Source organism: Porites lutea, chromosome 8, assembly GCF_958299795.1.
Source record: "Porites lutea chromosome 8, jaPorLute2.1, whole genome shotgun sequence".
NCBI lineage: Eukaryota > Metazoa > Cnidaria > Anthozoa > Scleractinia > Poritidae > Porites > Porites lutea.
Window position 1 is genome coordinate 2,784,687 of NC_133208.1, and position 19,029 is coordinate 2,803,715.

At 40.7% G+C, this 19,029-nt stretch overlaps 2 protein-coding genes across 4 annotated transcripts in view; both read right to left on the reverse strand.

Moving 5' to 3' along the window:
* LOC140945964 (uncharacterized) overlaps nucleotides 1-16,689 on the reverse strand; it is a 285,160-nt gene extending 268,471 nt beyond the window's left edge. For 2 of the 3 annotated variants that reach the window (XM_073395029.1, XM_073395027.1), the window contains exon 1: nucleotides 11,922-16,689. In XM_073395029.1, the coding sequence (XP_073251130.1) occupies nucleotides 11,924-16,639 (4,716 nt within the window). In that variant the 5' untranslated portion in view covers nucleotides 16,640-16,689 and the 3' untranslated portion in view covers nucleotides 11,922-11,923. Of the gene's footprint in view, nucleotides 1-10,432; nucleotides 10,749-11,921 lie in introns of those variants that run through there. The other variant, XM_073395028.1, reaches the window with a different exon arrangement.
* Nucleotides 257-6,207, reverse strand: LOC140945087 (uncharacterized). The gene is made up of 3 exons (XM_073394153.1): nucleotides 3,418-6,207; nucleotides 1,394-3,372; nucleotides 257-694 (listed from the first exon to the last, which is right to left on the reverse strand). The coding sequence occupies exons 1-2, from the start codon at nucleotides 6,190-6,192 to the stop codon at nucleotides 1,396-1,398; spliced, it is 4,752 nt and encodes a 1,583-aa protein (XP_073250254.1). The 5' UTR covers nucleotides 6,193-6,207; the 3' UTR covers nucleotides 257-694; nucleotides 1,394-1,395.
* Nucleotides 16,690-19,029: the final 2,340 nt, after the last annotated feature.

The window sequence follows — 19,029 nt, forward strand, 5'->3', positions numbered from 1 at the left end:
CATATTCGCTACTCTGTTAACGTACGAAATTCAAAGTTTATTATATACATGTCTTTTTCAATTCCTGAGTATAGCAGCTTGCCCCCAGGGCTGTTCAAATGGATTTGAATTCCAACTTTTGCAATTATTTCTTTTCATCCATCGCCAAGCACAACGCTAACTAAAGACCCTGGGGGTACTCCCTATAATGGCCTATAGGGGGAGGCTCCGCCCGAAAGGAGTATCTTGTTCAGGCTTCAGGTTTTTGAAAGGGTAGGGATTTCACTAGCTGAAGTATGTAAAAGGGTAGGGAAATCTGTCATTTGGGTCTGTGAAAGGGCTAACAGAGAAATTTTATGGTTTTATAAAGTCGAGAAAACGTTGAGTTCAATTTTTGTGATTGATTCCTATTTGAAAGACGAGCGCATCAACAGCAGTTAAAAGGGATGCAAAGTTCTAAACAAGGTATGTGAAAGGGGTGCCATTTGTCAGTAGAAGGTATACGAAAAGGGTATCTTTTTCGTGAAAAATGGTATGTAAAAGGGTGAGGAGTTGGACCTCGGGGCGGAGCCTACCCGTATAAACATTTGTTGAGTACCCCCCCCCTCCCCGGGACTAAAGATCATAGTCACTGATTTGGAGAATCCAGCTCTTTTTGCCCTGCTTTATGACAGGCCACCAGAAGTTGCTCAATTCACTTGTGTTGAAACTGCAACTGAAAACAGAAAGTTGCTTGTGTTATTTAAGTAAGCGGGAAGTTATCAAGTTTAAAATTTACGTTTTTCGCAAATTGAAAACACTGATCCCGAAATCTACTACTCGCAAAAACTAGAATGAAAGAAAAATTAATTCAAGTCTCAAAATCTAATACTATGTCACGTTACAAAAGAAAACAATTCTTAATTAAAGTTGCTTAAGTCGTGGCCTTGATGGCGATGATTTTAGGTAATTTCAAACATGGTTCTTTTTCTTAGATTTTTCCATATTATCTCCCTGCTTCACTATTATCTGTGTCCTACAGTATAAATCTTTCAAAACCGTCTTTGGTACATTCACTAAACTTTGTGGTCGGCTCTCTCTTTTTGGCGCTGGTCTTTTTCACGGAGCAGATCAAAGAATGGTATTATACCCTTTGTAACTTGGGTGTCTAGCCAGGCGCTATGATTAATTATGGCTCCTGGTTTAGGCTGTAAGTAATCCCCTATTTTCTTCAAATTAATGTTTTTAATGCAGGAAGTACACGCGCGGGAGAGAGCCACCCTTAGTCACGCGCGTGGTTATTTTCGTGTATCGCGCCTTTCGCTCTATGGACTGATAAAACGGAGACTGCTCGTAGCGTCTAGGTGCTGTTAGGTTACAGTAACTCGCGAAACTGGCCTTGTACCTATTTTTGACCGAGTAGAGAAAGGCTCACCTTTATTTCTTCTTTTTAGATTCTGTTGGCAACTGTACGTGGACGAATTTTATTCTTGTCTCGGACAAACCAATGGCGACAAGAGGCTGATATAAACAGGCTCCCAAACAGAGCGGTCGCTCACCAATGTCTAAAATACTTAGTAGATCTCCGGTTCTGATATTATACAATCGAAGGAAGTTGTCCTCACTGCAGCATACCAGAGATTCATCATCTAAAAACTTACATTTAACAATATCTTTCTGGTCTCTAAGAAAGACGTGCAATGTCTCTCCAGTTTCCGCCTGAAGAACGTGTATACCTTGGCCCCCGTCGAGAGTGTTCCACGTGACTACACAATCATTTTTGGGCGAAAAAATCATGTCTGGGTTGAACAGGTGCATTGAATCGGCAGAAAATGTCGTGTGTCTTTCCCATCTTGTGATACCTTCATTCCTCAAACTCAATGTTACATTTTCCTTGTCTACAAGACCGTGATTTCCAATCATTATAACCTTGGATCTACAAACCAGCACTTGGCTTAAACTGCTACTGCAAGAGATGCAGTCTAAGCTTTCGTTAACGCCAGCGGATTTGATCCTTAGCGAGGAAATAAGCTTTCCTCCAAAGTTGGTGACGTCTATGAAGTCAACGCAATCGAAGTTACCATCTGAGCTTTCTAACAAATCTGCTTTGGACGATTCTTCGTTTTCCTCCCGGTTTTGTGAGCTTCTGATGCATTTTAATTCGTATGATCTCGGGTGATAAAAGAATGCTATCCGACTATCAGATACAGGGAACATGTTAACTCTGTATAGCATAGCAGTCTTAGAGGTAAGTTCGACAATACGTTGATTACACTCAGACAGATCGAAATTCCAGAGTTCTGCTACTATCCGCGGTTTTTCAGTAGTAACGAGTAAGACACCTGTCTTCATTGGAGCGATAGATGTAGGACCAGAGAATGTCTTTGACGTCAAGATTTCTCGAGTTGACATTCCCCATACAGTGATTGAAGAAGGAGCAGGTGGAAAAAGGATGTGTTTCTGAGAGATAATAAAGTAGATCGTATCTCCTTCCAGAGAAAATACAATTTCTCTTTTATGCAAGTCGATTATTCTCTTCGTGTCCGTGAAATCAGGTTCACTCTTTAGTACGCCAACATTTAACATCATAACATAGTTGTGATCCGGGCTACCAACCAAAACTGTTTCATCGTTAAGTAGGATGGAAGGACCCGTACATAAATTTGGAATTCTTCTCTGAATTTTTTTGCCCCAGAAAAAGCTGTGGTCCTGCTCCAGAAAATCGGTTTTCTCTGAAGTACCTGAATGACCACAGGGCCACAACACGAAGGGTCTACGTTCAACTTTTTCAAAATGAGAATTATATGCGTTTAAAGGCCTAAGGAAGATCAATTCAGGTTTTCCGGTCGTGTCATAACAGAATGTGAAGTCGCAATAAGGGCAAGAATCTTCATCTGGGCAATTTTTGTGTAGAAAGCCACAAGCAAGAGTGTTGTTATCCGATGTGAAGCGTAACAATCCACACACGAAATAACCCAAGCAGTCGGGGAGTATAACATACAAACGAGAAGGGCGTTTTGAGTCTAAAACAGTAATTGTACCAGAGTGATCTACGTCAAGATTCGAAAAAGCAATCAGTGACCCATCATCAGAAACGGTAAAAGAAAATATGTATTTCTCACAATCAATAAATAGTTTTTGGCCATTTTCCATATCCCAAATGCCTATCCCCTTTGGCTCTGCAGGGCAATGTGTGAATAGTGAGTCCCCTTCTTTGAACGAACGTAAGGCGCAATTTGAGAACGTACAATCACTTTCTGGAAAAAGGTCTTCTTTCTCTCCAGTTAGGGTGTAAACATATCGAAGGGTTCCAGGTATTACCGACTTCCCATTTGGATGAAAGATGACAGAATTGTAAAATGACAAAAAATGCATCTCTATCTGATGATATGCGCCATTCACATGATATTCATTTCAAAAACCATACTCTCTCTTTATTGGTGATGGACGAACCCATACCTTGGTACCAGTCTGCAGGGAAAACAGATGGATTGTTCCATCTCGACACTCGCATTCCAAGTAATCCATTTTAGGTGAAACATCAAAACATGCGATATTGTCTGAACAGTAGAACCTTGCTTCATCTGCTCCCCTCGTCTGTTCCTTACTATCGTCTAGGTCTTTCATGCAGGGTATTTTGGGTATGGATGACTCGACAAAACTCGCTGCCATAGGCGATAATTCAGGGATCCGTTCGTTAATCAAACACTGGAAAAAAAGATGAGGGTGATCCGGCAAAATATAAGAGTGTTTTCTTAGAAGATTATAGAGCAATGTTGCAACTGAATCTCTTTTCTCATTCAGTAGACCCGAACGTTGACTGCGAATATGGAAGAGATCCTCCGTGGCAGATGTTCTATTTACACAGAGTTTTGCGTAAATAAGCTCTAGGTCCGTCACATACTGGTATAACTGATTAGATGTGCCAGTCATGGTCTCTGAACGGTCAATCCATTGATGATCACCATTGGCCTCAAGCATGTGCAGGACAGTATGAATCAAAGCATAACTTTCAGTATTGGTGAACTGTCTGCCATGAACTCCTTTTCGCTTGATGCTATCGAGTTCAGAAGCACAAAGATTAGAAAGGACGTCATGACCTTCTTTCTCGTCCACGGTGAAATCATGTTGTTCATAGGGCGATGATGCTATTAACCAGTCCTTGATTGACTTGTGAAAGAAGTGAAGGCGACCCTCGCGAACTGGTAACAGTGTAGAGATGCAACATATTGCTTTGTTAACTTTTCGCTGCGCGGTCAAAGACTTCTCTCCAGGGTATAGAATTTTGGCAATGAATTCTACTGGTAATGGTTCTCTTGAAGCTGTCAATGCACACAGGAAACGCAAAAAATGTTCCTCATCGGCAGGAAGCTCTTTGCAAAGCTCATTCTCTAACCGTTTGAAATAGGACAAGTAAACGGATGAAATACCTGAAGGCAATACGCTTTCCAGCTGATCAGGGGTGAGAATTGAAACATTCTTTTGGATAAAATCCACTATAAAATAAGCGTAAATAAACAGGCCTTCTGATTTCTTAACCAACTCTTTCAAGAGAACATCTTTATGCTCTTCTCCAATTTTGTTGCTGAGTTGATTTTCAAACAAGGTTTGAATGTCATTTAAGTTTTCCTCACGCTTTTGTTTAAGCTCAATAGGCTCTAAATGCCTTAATGCCTTTGTTATGCTTCTCTCCGGACGAGTTGTGATCAAAATTCTAATCCAAACTGGAAGCATAGAAAAGTGGTTACTGATTACATGTAGAAGCTCATTGCGTCCTTGGTACTCGCTTTCATCGAGGCCATCTATAACTATTAGGGTGTTTCTTCCAGGATCTTGTACTGTGCTTAGAGGCTCTTTGAACAGCAACGCAAACAGTTCTTCTACACCCATGTTGTTGAGGTCTTTTCCCAGATTTCTTGACAGCTGTTCTTCCAGAGTATCTTTGTAACTTGGCATCGCTTGACACAAGTGACAGGCCAAAGACTGGAGCATTAAACGAGGATCTCGGTACCTTGAATTGTTATGCTGACAAAAGTGGCTTCCCGAGAGTCTTCCAACCTTTTGCATTCTTTGCGAAACAACAGCGGAGATAACAGTCTTTCCCATCCCTGGATTTCCACTGATTACCGTCACCCGATGTGGCGATGCTCGGTCATCTAACCAGTCTTCAATACTTTTGAAGATCCACTCACGAGTTCCTTCCTGGAATTTGTTTGCATGAAATTCTATGTCACCTTTGAATTCCGACTTCACAAGGGTTTTTAGTAACCCATCTGCCTGCTCATTTTTCCTTTTCGTCACGCTTTTTACCTCCTGTTTTACTTCTTGAATTGATTCATGCATTACATCTACTGCTTGAATGGTTTTCGATTGGGACTCACACACTTTCTCCAAAAGTAAAATACTTTCCTGATAAGCTTCATTTGTCGCTTGATGTGTTGCGTTTACCAACTGGCTTACTTCATCCAACTTTGACTTGCAATCAAGAAGGATTTTCTGACCTTTGAGCTCCAACCTCAATATGTCTTCTGCAACGTCCTCTGTTTTACTTTGGGTCTCACTGAAATTTAATTGCGTCTGAAGGACTTGGGCAATAGTTTCCTCAGTCTTGGTCTGGAATTTACGGATATCCTTTAGCTGCGCCTTAATGTTCTCTTCACTGTCAGCCCACTCAATCAAGGCATCAAGATAATCTTGCTCTCCACCCTGCTCTGCCTTCAGTCTGTCAATTTCTGCTTGATCTAAACCCAGAGAATGAAGAGTAGTGCTTATTTCATGCCAGAAGGAGGAGAAAGATGTCTCATCTACACCAGTGGAAGTCACGTGACCATACAACACATTCCGAAAGATCTTAACGCGAGCAAGATTGGCCTCAAGAGAGTTATCAGCAGGGGGCGGCTTGGTGTGCCATCCTGTCAGGGGAGGGGATAAACCACAAATGTTGGTTAGTAAAAGGAACAGAAGGGTTATGTCAAACGTGTTGGAGTCTGGTACCCCTCCACCAAGGGGGAAGAGTTTGTCCCACTGATGGTCATTTAGTACTCTTCTACGCAAAAGGGTACTAAGAATAGAGTAATTGGAGTTGAGATCAGAAGCTAAGTTGGTAGGAGGGTGAATAGCATCAAAAACATTCCTCAGTGCTGTTGTTCCACCATCAATAAGCAGTCTGCTCAGCTTGTTTCCATTTGTCTTCTCTCTTGACCTGGCAAGGGGTGAAGGTGCTGCTGTCGCCATTTAGCAACCTTGATGCAGAAGATATTCATGTCTTGGAAATTCATTCTGAACCTACGTGGACAAGAAAAATATAACGTGGGTCACACTACAACGATTAACTCGCTCCGTCACTGTTTTTGCTTTGTTTTTATGTGACCATGAAACCAGGACCAAGTCATCCGTAAAGAGAGTTAGCGAATGTTGTTAATACGTGACAATTAATAGGAATACGATCATTATTATATATATATATATGTTGTGGTTCAAATTTTCCCTTGGTTTAAAATTTTTCAAACCAGTTTAATTTTTACTTTCCTTTGTCTAAAATCAATTACCGTAATCAGAGACAAAGAAAAACAAAAATTAAACTGGTTGAAAAATTTTAAACCAAGGAAAAGAAACCACAACATATATAAAATTTACAACCAATCCCCTCAAGTAGGGTGTTTAAACTTATTAGCTGTCGAGGGTATTTAGTGCAATGAACCGAACTGGAACAACTATCGTGGTTGATTTGAGTTGGCTAGCCGAACGCATTAAATGGACAAGAGCTGTGAAGTCCAAAAGTTCCGCTTTGTTGGATTTTCAGTTAGCTAATAATAGTAATTGCTTTAATTATATATGTCGTTTCCTTTGTGCATAGAACCAAATACGTAACATTAAAAGTTTGGAAATCATTTACTGCCAGGTCGTTTGTTGGAACCAAACATTATACATTACTACATTATCATTTTATTTGAAGCCAACTGAATGAACAAATTATCGGTCTATTGAATTGCAAAGAGAAGGAGGGAGACAAAATATACCTAAGTAACACAACATTAACAAGCGAAACATATGTGCAAATTGACGACAACGCAGACATATTATATTAATTTTCCTACATCCGCGACACTCAATTTGAGAAAGTAAGTCACTCTCTGATTGTCATCAATACAAATAATTGCCTGTAGATGTAATAGGGTACTTTGAATGTTGAAGTACGTTAATGCAAATTGAAGCCGTATAATGAATTAGAAGTTTCACTACATTGTAAGTCATCACTTGATTGTATACACCCAGAATTTAATGACCATTTCAAAATTCTTTGTAAGGTTGCTTAAAAACGCGCTGCTTGTTGATCTGTTTTTCCCGAAAAGCAGAAGAGCCGTTTCATATAAAACTCGTAATAACTGACTGGGTTATCAACCGTGTCAGCTTTTTAGCGTGCACCATACTTTACAGGCCAAGTTTACCTACGAGTTTAACAGCGATGGGAAAAGAGAAGCATAAACTTGCAGATCGATGCAGACATCATCAGTAGACAGAAAAAAGGTAAACGTCGACGTACTTGCAAGTACTTGAACTGGCCGCTCACAGGTGTTCATAGCCCAAACCCGCCTGGTGTTGTCTAGGCGGAAATATAAAGATGTACGGTCTTTCTAGGGTGGCAAAGGATATTCTTTCTTTCGATATTATCGGGAGCTAATGGCGACAGAAAGCTTTGAATTAAAAATTGCATTGTGCAAGAAGCTAGAAGCTTATAGAGTTTAAGAGATCGGTTAAAGGGAAATATAATGTCTGCTTCGTGGAATGTTTATCCATTCCTTTCTTACACTCTCTGCTGAAAATGTCCTAGAAGTTTTGAAAGTTGCAAGATGTTGGCATCAATCCCAGAAGTTTTTCAGAATCCCAAACGTAATTTAGAGAAGTAATCTAAACAAAATTTTACCGCATAGTAAAAGTGAAAGATCGAGTTGGATACATTAAGATGCCCTGTGAAACGATGTGTGGAGTACAAAAGGCCCTGAAGCTATTTTTTGATAAACTTACCTCTCTGCTGGCACATTCTCTAACGAAGCCTCTTCCGTGTAGATCCCTGGACATGTTTCATTAAGAAACAAAGTGTTCTAAGTGACGTGGCCCATTGATGAATCTCAAAATTAAACAGTTTGAATACGACAATCTCTCGTTTTCATTTGCATAGACTTATATTGCTTGATTGTTTCGAAAACTTTGCAATTAGAAAAAGGGAGTGTCATTTATGTTTTGCATCAATGAGTACCAATCGGCAAGCGCTTATTTATGATCCAACAAATAGGGGCAAAAAGGAAAAAGGCTCACGAGGAAGGCACGTCATGCAGGCTATCTCATTTCCTCCAACAGAACTGTAGTTTAGAAAAGCTGCTGAGGAGTACGATAATGGAATTGAGAATGTACAAACTTAACTGATATCTGGATACATGCAGTTGAACCTCGATACAACCCCTACGTAACGAAGGACATGGACCCCGCCAGTATTAGTAATAATATTCTTCGCCCCAGTCAAAATAGGAAAAGTAACTATGGAACAGCAAGACCCTCCTATTGAAGAATCCAGATATACAGTATCACGGAACACTTTTATTACCAAGGAAATTAAATAACCTTTACATCACGGAGACATTCGTCTATGTATGTGACAAACGTTCTGAGGCAAATTTCTAATGACAACGGTCTTTGGACAGGATCCCATATCCCTGCCATGGATAAAAAAACTAATAATTACTATTATTGTGGTATTATTTTCAATATGGAAATAAATTTACCATGTGTTGTAATTGCACCTAATAAAAATAAGGTATATAAAAGTTATAATGGGTGCCAGGAGAGAATCCTCTCTAGTAGGGTATTGTTCCATACAGTCAAAACCCACTTCCAGGCGGACCCCCGCTCAAAAAGGACACTTCATTATTACGGACAGTTTGCTTTGTCCCAGGGAAAAGAAAACCCTTATATTCCCTCTAAATTCGACCCGCTTAATACGGACCCTTTCTATGGTCCCTTCAGTGTCCGTACTAACGAAGTTTGACGGTAATTTGTACTTCACATTGTACTGGGACGATGATTATGCAGGGTCCACTGTACAACATGACCCCATGAATTATCCCAGTTTTCTGGCACTTTCCTATTTCTTGACTGTACCATCAGGTTGACCTTAAAACATATACAGTTAGTAACATATCCGGAAAATCAAATCGTGAACCTCGAGTAATAAATTGGTTTCATTGCCAGCCATTTTACGAAAAAAGAAAACCAGTAGTTCGCTCTTTTTACTCCACTGTTACACAGTAACAACATGGTAGCGTTACCCTGCCAGCAGATGTTTCTTTTCGGTGTGGTTTTAAGTATTTGTGAAGTCTTTTTCATTGCTAACATTCGCCTAAATGTAGTTGGCTTCTTTACGTCTTTAATGCTTAAAACCATGCCGGAACAGACAAACCTCTGCAAGCAGGGTAGGTAATGTGGCTGATCTAGGAGGTTTAAAGAGGAGGTAGGTAAGATTAAACATTATGGAGCTTAAGCAATGACGACGGTGACGGCAATGAGAACGGTAAAAAAAAAATGTTTCGATAGGCAAAACAACAACTTTGCACGTGCATCACGCTTTTTTGTACATTTCTTAGCCTTCGTTGCACGACTACGACGTGAAAGTGCATAATTTCACGTTTTGTCGAGGACGGGAACACAAGACAACAACTTTCTTTTTCATTTCTTGAACTTTGAGTCCTTTAGAATTCAACTCCAAAAAAATTTGCCAACATTTGGCGAATTAAACGAGATGGAACAGGCGCGATAAAGTTTGAGCAAGCGCGAATTCACTTTTTAAGTGACGTTTTCGTAGCCGTAGCCTTCGTTGTTGCTTAAGCTCCCTATTACTTCTACAAGGAAAAGTTAACTATATAGACCACTAATGTCATGATAATCGTGCAACACACAATTTTAACTAGTAAATTAAACTCAAGGTGACGCGCCCGTAAAGTCTCAGAAACAGTGTGGTGCGGTCCGGGCCAGACAAAGAAAGTTAACATGACCCTTACATCACACCGTACATTAGTATATTACACCCTGCATTTTTTACTACAGTGTTACTGGGAGATGTGAGTACTTTCAGACATCTGGAACATTGACAAAAAAGCCATACAAAAAAGGTTCACACCGTTTTTCTAGTTGGTTTAGTTGTACGTTTTGTCCAGATTTCGTGGATTTATATAACAAGCCAGTGGTTAAAAAGGTGTATTTATCATGATTGAGGGTGCAAAACAAGTTCCTACCAAATGAAGGCTGCTTGCGAATGTTCAGCCTTTTGATCAAGGACCCTCCCTCCAATCCCCGACCTTCCACCCCTCCCTATATCCGCTATTTAGCCTGCGAGAAAGCTCTCCTATTTGAGCAAGCGAAGCGAGCCTTGCGAGAACACGCGAGCGAGGGGCCTCGCGGCTTGGCCGCTCGCTCGCGCGTTTTCGCGAGACTCGCTTCACTCGCCCAAATAGAAGAGCTCGCTCGCAGGCTATCCGCTATTCTGTTAACGTACGAAATTTCAAAGTTCGTAATATACATGTCTCTTTCAATTCCTGAATGTAGCAGCTCGCATCCAGGACTCTTCAAATAGATTTGAATTCCGGCTTTTGCAATCATTTCTCTTCATACTCTTTACCCATCGCCAAGCACAACACTAAATAAAGATCATGGTCACTGATTTGAAGAATCCAGCTCTTTGTGCCCGGCTAATGACTGCCCACCAGAAGTTGCTCAATTCACTTGTGTTGAAACTGCACCTGTAAACAGAAAGTGGCTTGTGTTATTCAAGAAAGCTGGAAGCTATCAAGTCTAAAATTGGCGTTTTTCGCAAATTCAAAACAATCCCGAAATCTACTACTCCCGAAAAATGGAATGGAAGAAAAATAAAAGTTTCAAAATTTAGTACTATGTCATGTTACAAAACAAAATAATTCTTAAAGTTGCTGTAATTCGTGGACGTGATGGCGATGATTTTAGGTAATTTCAAACATTGTTCTTCTTCTCAGTAGATTTTTCTATATTCTCTCCCTGCTACATTGTCATCTGTGTCCTACAGTACAAATCTTTCAAAACTGTCTTTGGTACATTTCACTTAACTTTATGGTCGGCTCTCTCTTCAATTTTGGCGCTGTTCCTTTTCATAAGCAGATCAAAGAATGGTATTATACCGTTTGTAACATCGGTAATTGTTCCTTTAAACTCGCGGGATACCATTCATGAATTTTCGTGCGAAGATTTGTAAGAATAATATTCACTGTAGACGTATATCTACTAATTGTGTTGTGGTGTGGGGACTGTTTAGGCCAGGAGCCATAATCAATTATGCCTCCTGGCTTAGGCTGCAAGTGGTCCCCTATTTTTTTCAAATTAGGGACTTTAAGATTCAACGACGCGACGGCAACGAAAACGTCTAAAATAAAGGGTTTAATAAACAAAACAACAACTTTGCACATGCATCACGCTTTTTTGTACATTTCTTTGCCGTTTTTGCACAACTAAGACGTGAAAATGCCTAATTTCGTGTTTTATGGACAACGTAAACAAGCAACGAAGAAATTTTATTTCGCTTTCTGAAATGAATTGAGTATGGTCCCTTGGAATTCAAATTCGGGAGGGTTCGCGTACATTTGACCAAGTAAGTAAGTAGGAATAATCGAGATGAAGAATGAAGAACGCAAATTTGCTTTTTAAGTGACGTTTTCGTTGCTGCCGCGTCGTTGGATCTTAAAGTCTCCTTCAACTTTTTAGTGACGAAAGTGCTCGCGCGCGAGGGAACCCGCACCCACAGCCGCGCGCACCGTTATTTGCGTGTTTCGCGCCTTTCGCTCCACGGACTGTAATAATAGACACTGCTCGTAGAGTCTAGGTACTGTTACGATCTGTTCGGTCAAAAACAGGCGAGTTACTGTAACCTAGTAGGAAAAGCTCACCTTTAATTCTTCTTTTTAGATTCTGTTGGCAACTGTACGTGGACGAATTTTATTCTTGTGCCGGACAAACCAATGGCGACAAGAGGATGATTGAGACAGGCTCCTAAACAGAGTGGTTGCTCTCCAATGTCTAGAACACTTAGTAGATCTCCGGTTCTGACATTACACAATCGAAGGAAGTTGTCCCCACTGCAGCATACGAGAGAGTCATCATCTAAAAACTTACATTCAATAATGTCTTTCTGGTCTCTAAGAAGAACGTACAGTGTTTCTCCAGTATCTGCGTTAAGAACATGTAGACCTTGGCCCTCATCGAGAGTGTTCCACGTGACTACAAACTCATTCCTGGGTGAGAAAATCATGTGCTTTGATAACAGAGACAATACGTTCCAGTATTCCGTATTTCGTTCCCATTTAATTAGTCCGTTCTTTCTTAGGCTGACGGTGACCTTCTCGTGGTCTATCGGTCCCCCGGCCGTGGTTTTTTTATCTTCAACACTAGCGCAACTCAACACTTCGCCGAGACTACTACTGCATGAGGCATAGTCTACGTATTCATTGGCGCCAGCTTCGATCCTCAACGAGGAAACAAGCTTTCCTCCATTGCTGGTCGAGTCTACAAAGTCAATGCGATAAGCACGCATATTGAACAATTTTAGAAAGTTCAAATATTCCTCGTTTTCTTTCGATTCGGAAGATTCTTCGCTTTGTGGTGATTGTTGTGAACTTCTGATATAAATTGATTCGCAAGAATTCACTGGATAAAAGAAGGCTATCAGTTCATCTGATACTGGCATCATGGTTACTTTAGACAAAATATTATTATCACTAGTAAGGTTAACAATACTTCGAATACACTCAGACAGTTCGAAGTTCCACAACTCTGCTACACGATCATCGTTGAAGAGTATCAGACCCTCTTTCGTTGGGACGATCGACAGAGGTCCATAGAATTTCTTTGTCTTCAGGAATTCTTGACTTGACATTTTCCACACAGTAATCGTTACTACCCCAGATAAGAAAAGGCAGTACGAGCTCATGGCGTATATTGCATCCCCTTCCATAGAAAATATAATATTCCTGACACCCATAAAGAAATCTATGTCAACGTTCGAGGTGTAAGGTACGTCAGACTTCTCCTGCAGTAGACCAACATTTAAAATCGTAACGTATTTGTGATCTGGGCTACCAACCAAAATTGTTCCGTTGTTGAGACTGATGTAGGAACCTGAGAGCAAATATGGAATCTCTCTCTGCACCTTCGACACCCAGGAAGGTCCTTTACCCTGTTCCATAAAAGAACATTCAGTCAAAGTGCTTGGTGTAGCAGAGGGCCACAACACGAGGGTTCTAGGATCCACAGGTTCAAAATGCGGATCTGGCAGGGAAACGTTATTTAGAGGATTTATGAAGGAAACTGTTGGTTGTCTTTCTTCATTTTCTAACGCATCAAACGGGCATCTGTAGTCCTCGCAAGAGGCTAATAGACTTCCACAAACGAGAGTGTCATTATCGGATGTGAAATACATCAACCCACACACCCAGTCATCTTTACCAGCGTCGGGGAATCTCAAACCAAGCTCGTTTATTACGGAAAAAATAGCAATCTCACCAGTCACATCAGAAATAGCGATAAGTGACACATCGCCAGAAATGGTAAAGGATGAAATTTCTTCATCCCAATTGATAACTTCAAGTTTCTGGCCATTCTCCATATCCCAAATGATTATCTGCTTTGGGTCATCTGGGCAATCTGTAAATATCACTTCTTTGTCATTATAAAAACGTAAGAAGTAATATGAAAATGTGCAGTCACTGTCCGGAAAAAGTTCTTCTCTATCTCCACTAATGGTGTAAACATGTTTAAGAGTTCCTGGTATTATCGACTTCCCATTTGGATGAAATGTGATAGAATGATAAAATGACAGAAAATGCCCGGTTTGTCGATATGCACCACTACCATATGCCTCTCTGGAACTATACGCTCTCTTTGTTAGCGATGGACGAACCCATACTTTGGTACCAGTCAGCAGGGAGAAGAGATGGATTGTTTCATCTCGACACTCGCATACCAGGTAATCCATTTCAGGTGACAAGTCGAAACATGCGATTTTATCTGAACAGTAAAATCGTCCCTGAACGGCTCCCGTTTGTTTGTCATTGTCTAAATACTTCATGTATGGCACCTTTGGAGTTGATAACTTAACAATATCTGCTGCTGTAGACGACAATTCAGGGCTACCTTCGTTAATCAAACACTGGAAAAATAGGTGAGGGTGATCAAACAAGATGTAAGAGTGTTTTCTCAGAAGACTGAGGAGAGAAGTCACAACAAAATCTCTTTCCTCGCTTACTATTCTGGAATTCCTACTGTGGAGGCTGAGAAGATCTTCTATGGCTGACGTGCTCTTAACACAAAGTTTTGCATAAAGAACTTCGACGTCTGTCGCGTATCGATACACCTGTTCTGCTGTGACACTAATGGTTCTTGATTTGTCAGCGCAGTCATGATCGGTGACCTCAAGCATGTGCTGGATACCATGATGCAAAGCATATGTTTCAGTATCCGAAAACTGTTTGCCATGTACCCCTTTTCGCTGCAAGTTATCGAGTTCAGAAGCACAGAGATCAGAAAGGACAATATGACCTTCTTTCTCGTCCACGGTGAAATCATGTTGTTCGTAGGGCGATGATGCTACTAGCCAGTCCTTGATTGACTTGTGAAAGAAGTGAAGACGACCCTCCCGCACTGGTAACAGTGTAGAGATGCAAGATATCGCTTTGTTAACTTTTCGTTGCGAAGTCAAAGATTTTCCTCCCGGGTTTAGAATTTTGGCAATGAATTCTACTGGTAATGGTTCCCTTGCAGCGGTCAATGCACACAGGAAACGCAAAAAATTTTCCTCATCTGCATTAAGCTCTTTGCAAAGTTCATCCTCTAACCGTGTAAAATAGGACAGGTAAACAGATGAAATATCTGAAGGTAACACACTTTCCAGCTGATCAGGAGTGAGAATTGAAACATTCTTTTGGATAAAATCCACTATAAAGTAAGCGTAAATAAACAGGCCTTCTGATTTCTTAACCAGCTCTTTCAAGAGAACATGTTTATGCTCTTCACCAATTTTGAGACTGAGTTGTGTTTCAAACAAGGTTTGAATGTCATTTAAGTTTTCTTCTTGTTTTTGTTCAAGCTCTATTGGTTTCAAATGTCGCAATGCCTCTGTAACGTTCTTCTCTGGACGAGTTGTGATCAAAATTCTAATCCAGATTGGAAGCATAGAGAAATAGTTACTGATTACATGTAGAAGCTCATTGCGTCCTTTGTACTCGCTTTCATCGAGGCCATCTATGACTATTAGGATGTTTCTTCCAGGATCTTGCACTGTGCTTAGAGGCTCTTTAAACAGCAACGCAAACAGCTCTTTTACACCCATGTTGTTGAGGTCTTTACCCAGATTTCTGGACAGCTGTTCCACTAGAGCATTTTTGTAATTTTGCATCGTTTGACACAAGTGACAGGCCAAAGACTGGAGCATTAAACGTGGATCTCGGTACCGTGAATCGTCATGCTGACAAAAGTGGCTTCCCGAGAGTCTTCCAGCTTTTTGAATTCTTTGCGAAACAACAGCGGAGATAACAGTCTTTCCCGTCCCTGGATTTCCACTGATTACCATCGCCCGATGTGGCGAGCTCCGGTCGTCTAACCAGTCTTCGATGCTCTTGAAGATCCACTCACGAGTTCCTTCCTGGAATTTCTTTGCATGAAATTCTATATCTCCTTTGAATTCAAACTTCACAAGGGTCCTAAGCACCTCATCTGCGTGCTCGCTTTTCTTTTTCGTCAAGCCTTTTACTTCCTGTTTTACCTCTTGGATTGATTCGCGAATTTCGTCCACAGCTTGGCTGGTTTTAGTTTGGGACTCACACACTCCCTCTAAACGTGACATGCTTTCCTGGTGTGCTGCCCTAAATTCTTGATGTCCTTTGAGTTCTATCTCCACTGCTTCATCTACAACATCCTGAGTTTTGCTTAGGGCTTGACGTAACCCTTCCATATTTAAATTGCCATCTTCAACTGTTTTACTGAGTTTTAGTTGCGTCTGGTGGATGTCTTTCAACTGCGTTTTTATGTCCTCTTCACTGTCAGCCCACTCAATTAAGGCATCAAGGTAATCTTCCTCTCCTCCATGCTCTGCCTTTAGTCTGTCAATCTCAGCTTGATCTAGTCCGAGAGAATGAAGAGTATTGCTTATTTCATGCCAGAGGAAGGAGAAAGGTGTTGCATCAACCCCCGTGGACGTCACGTGACCATACAACTCATTCCGGAAGAACTTAAAGCGAGCAAGGTTAGCCTCAAGAGAGTTATCAGCAGGGGGCGGCTTGGTGTGCCATCCTGTCAGGGGAGGGGATAAGCCGCAAATGGTAGTTAGCAGCAGGAACAGAAGAGTGATGTCAAACGTGTTGGAATCTGGCACCGCTCCACCAGGGGGGAAGAGTTTGTTCCACTGATGGCCATTTAGTACTCTTTTACGCAAAAGGTTGTTAAGAACGGAGTAATTGAAATTAAGATCAGAAGCCAAGTTGACAGGTGGGTGATAGTGATCGAAAATATTCCTCAGCGCCGTTGTTCCGCCATCGATGAGAAGCCTGCTCAGCTTGTTTCCATTTGTCTTCGCTGGAGAGCTGGCCAGGGGTGAAGGTGCTGCAGTCGCCATTTAGAAAATTTGATACAGAAGAAAACGTTCATGTCTTGGAAATTCATTGTTAACCTACATTGGCAAGAAAGATAAAACGTGACTCACACCACAACGATCAACTCGTTCCGTCATTGCTTTCATTTGTTTTGTTTTTTATTTTTATGATTACAAGACCATGAAACTTTACAAACGAAGTCACGCGTAAAGGAGTTGGCGAATATTGTTTGTAATCAGTATAAATTAGAAATATGACAATTAGGAGAGTATGAATATGACTGGCATGACTATTATAAGAAAAAACCAATGCCTTCAAGAAGGGTGTTTAACACGACATTTGCTGTCGAGGGTATTTAGTGAACACCGCACCTAGATTTACGATTGTGGACGATTTGATTTGGTTAACCGAGCGCATTATATTAGCAGGAGAAGAGCTTTTGAAGTCTCAAGGTTCCGCTTTACTGGATATTAGGGAGTTTAGTTGGTTTAATTACAAGAGACAGGGCTTTTCCTTTTTGCGTGGAAGCAAGTACATAAGAAGTTCAGAAATCATTTACTACCAGATTGTTTGTTAGAACCAAGCCTTATGCATCATCGGTTTATTAGTATCGGTTTATTGATTTCCAAAGAGAACGATACGATGGTGAAAAAAAATCTACGTAAGCAACAAAACACCGACGTACAAAACAGATAAGAAAACTGACAACAACTCACACATGGACCATATCAATTTTCTTATATCCGCGACACTCAATATAAGAAGATAACTGAGCACACCCTGACTGTCATCATAATTATATTGCCTGTAGTATTACATATGTTTTCAATGTTGAAGTACGGTAATCCATGTTGACTCCATGGCAATTAGCTTTATCGGCCTTGTAAGTCATCATTTGACTGTATACGCTCAGAATCGATATGACCACTAGCTTTTCGTTCACTTGTGGATGCTTTTTCTACTATTTTTCCGGCGAATGGGCTGCTTGTTTATCTGTTGTTGCCAAAAAGGCAAAAGAGCAGTATTGTGTCATATAAAACGCGCAATGACTGCGGCTGGGTTATCAACCGTGTCAGCCTTTAGACGTACACAATACTTTACGTTTACCTACGATTTTAACAGCGAGGGCAACAGAGAAGCATAAACTTGCCGACATCCTTTTTAGTAGACAGAAAAGGGGTGGTATGCTACGACTTATAATATGTGTATGTATTTGAACTGGCTGGTCACAGGAGTTCATGACTAAAACCGGCGACCTAGTTTCGTCACTGAGCCGGAAATATGAACATATGTCTCCTCACTACTGAGGGTCGCAAAGAATATTCCTTTGTTCGATATTATCAACTCTGGTCATGACTTCTGCGAGATATCGAACACGTTAGCTAATGGCTACAGAAGCTTTGAATTAAAAACTACATTGAGCTTGTAGCTAGAAGATAATAGAACTTAAGAGAATTTAAGGTCAATTATGATATCTGCTTCATAAATTGTTTATCAGTTTATTGCTAAAAATCTTCTGGAAACTTTGAAGGCTGCAAAGTGTCAGAATCGATCGGAATTTTTCAGAATCCCGAAAATCAAAAGTGATATAAATAAAACTACACTACGTGGTAATAAATGCTCTGTTAAACGACCTGTGGGGTACGCAAGGCCCTGAAGCTAATCTTTAATTAAGTTACCTTTCTGCTGCCACATTGTCTTGTGAAGCCTCTTCCATGTAGATTCCTGTACATGTTTCACAAAGAAACAAAGTGTTCTAAGTGACGTGGCCAATCGATGAATCTAAAATTTATAACGTTTAAGCATGACAAACTCTTGTTTGCGTTTGCATAGATTGATCTTGCTTGACTGTTTCGAATACTTTGCAATTAGAAGGAAGGAGTGTCATTTTTGTTTTGCTTCAACGAGCGCCAATGGGCAGGCGTTTATTTATAATCCAACAAAGAAAGTCATAGTCCTAGATGGGGGCGAAAACGAAAAGGGCACGCGAGGGAGACACGCCACGCAGGCTATGTCCCGCCGACTCATTTCCCTTCGACAGAACTGTAGTGACTGAAAATAGTAGTTTAGAGAAGCTATTGATCTAGGATTACAATAATGAAAAAGAAAAGAAACAACAACAGCAATCACCTTCTTACGATACTCTCTTGCTCTTACTCAAATTTCGCAGAGGTCAGGGTTCCAATCTCGTCAAACCTGAATTTTTTCAGGCTTCCTTTTCGCAACTGCATAAGTTGCCTGTATCTTTAACTTTGATGACCTTCACTGTATTTATTTCTGCATAATCAGTTCCTCACTCCTGAGACCACAAGGGTAATGGGTACAAGCTTTCGGCGTAATGATTTCTGGGATCGGTTTGGTGGACAAGTGTTAGTTGTGATTGGTCGATGGTATTCAAGGCAACCATTAGCCA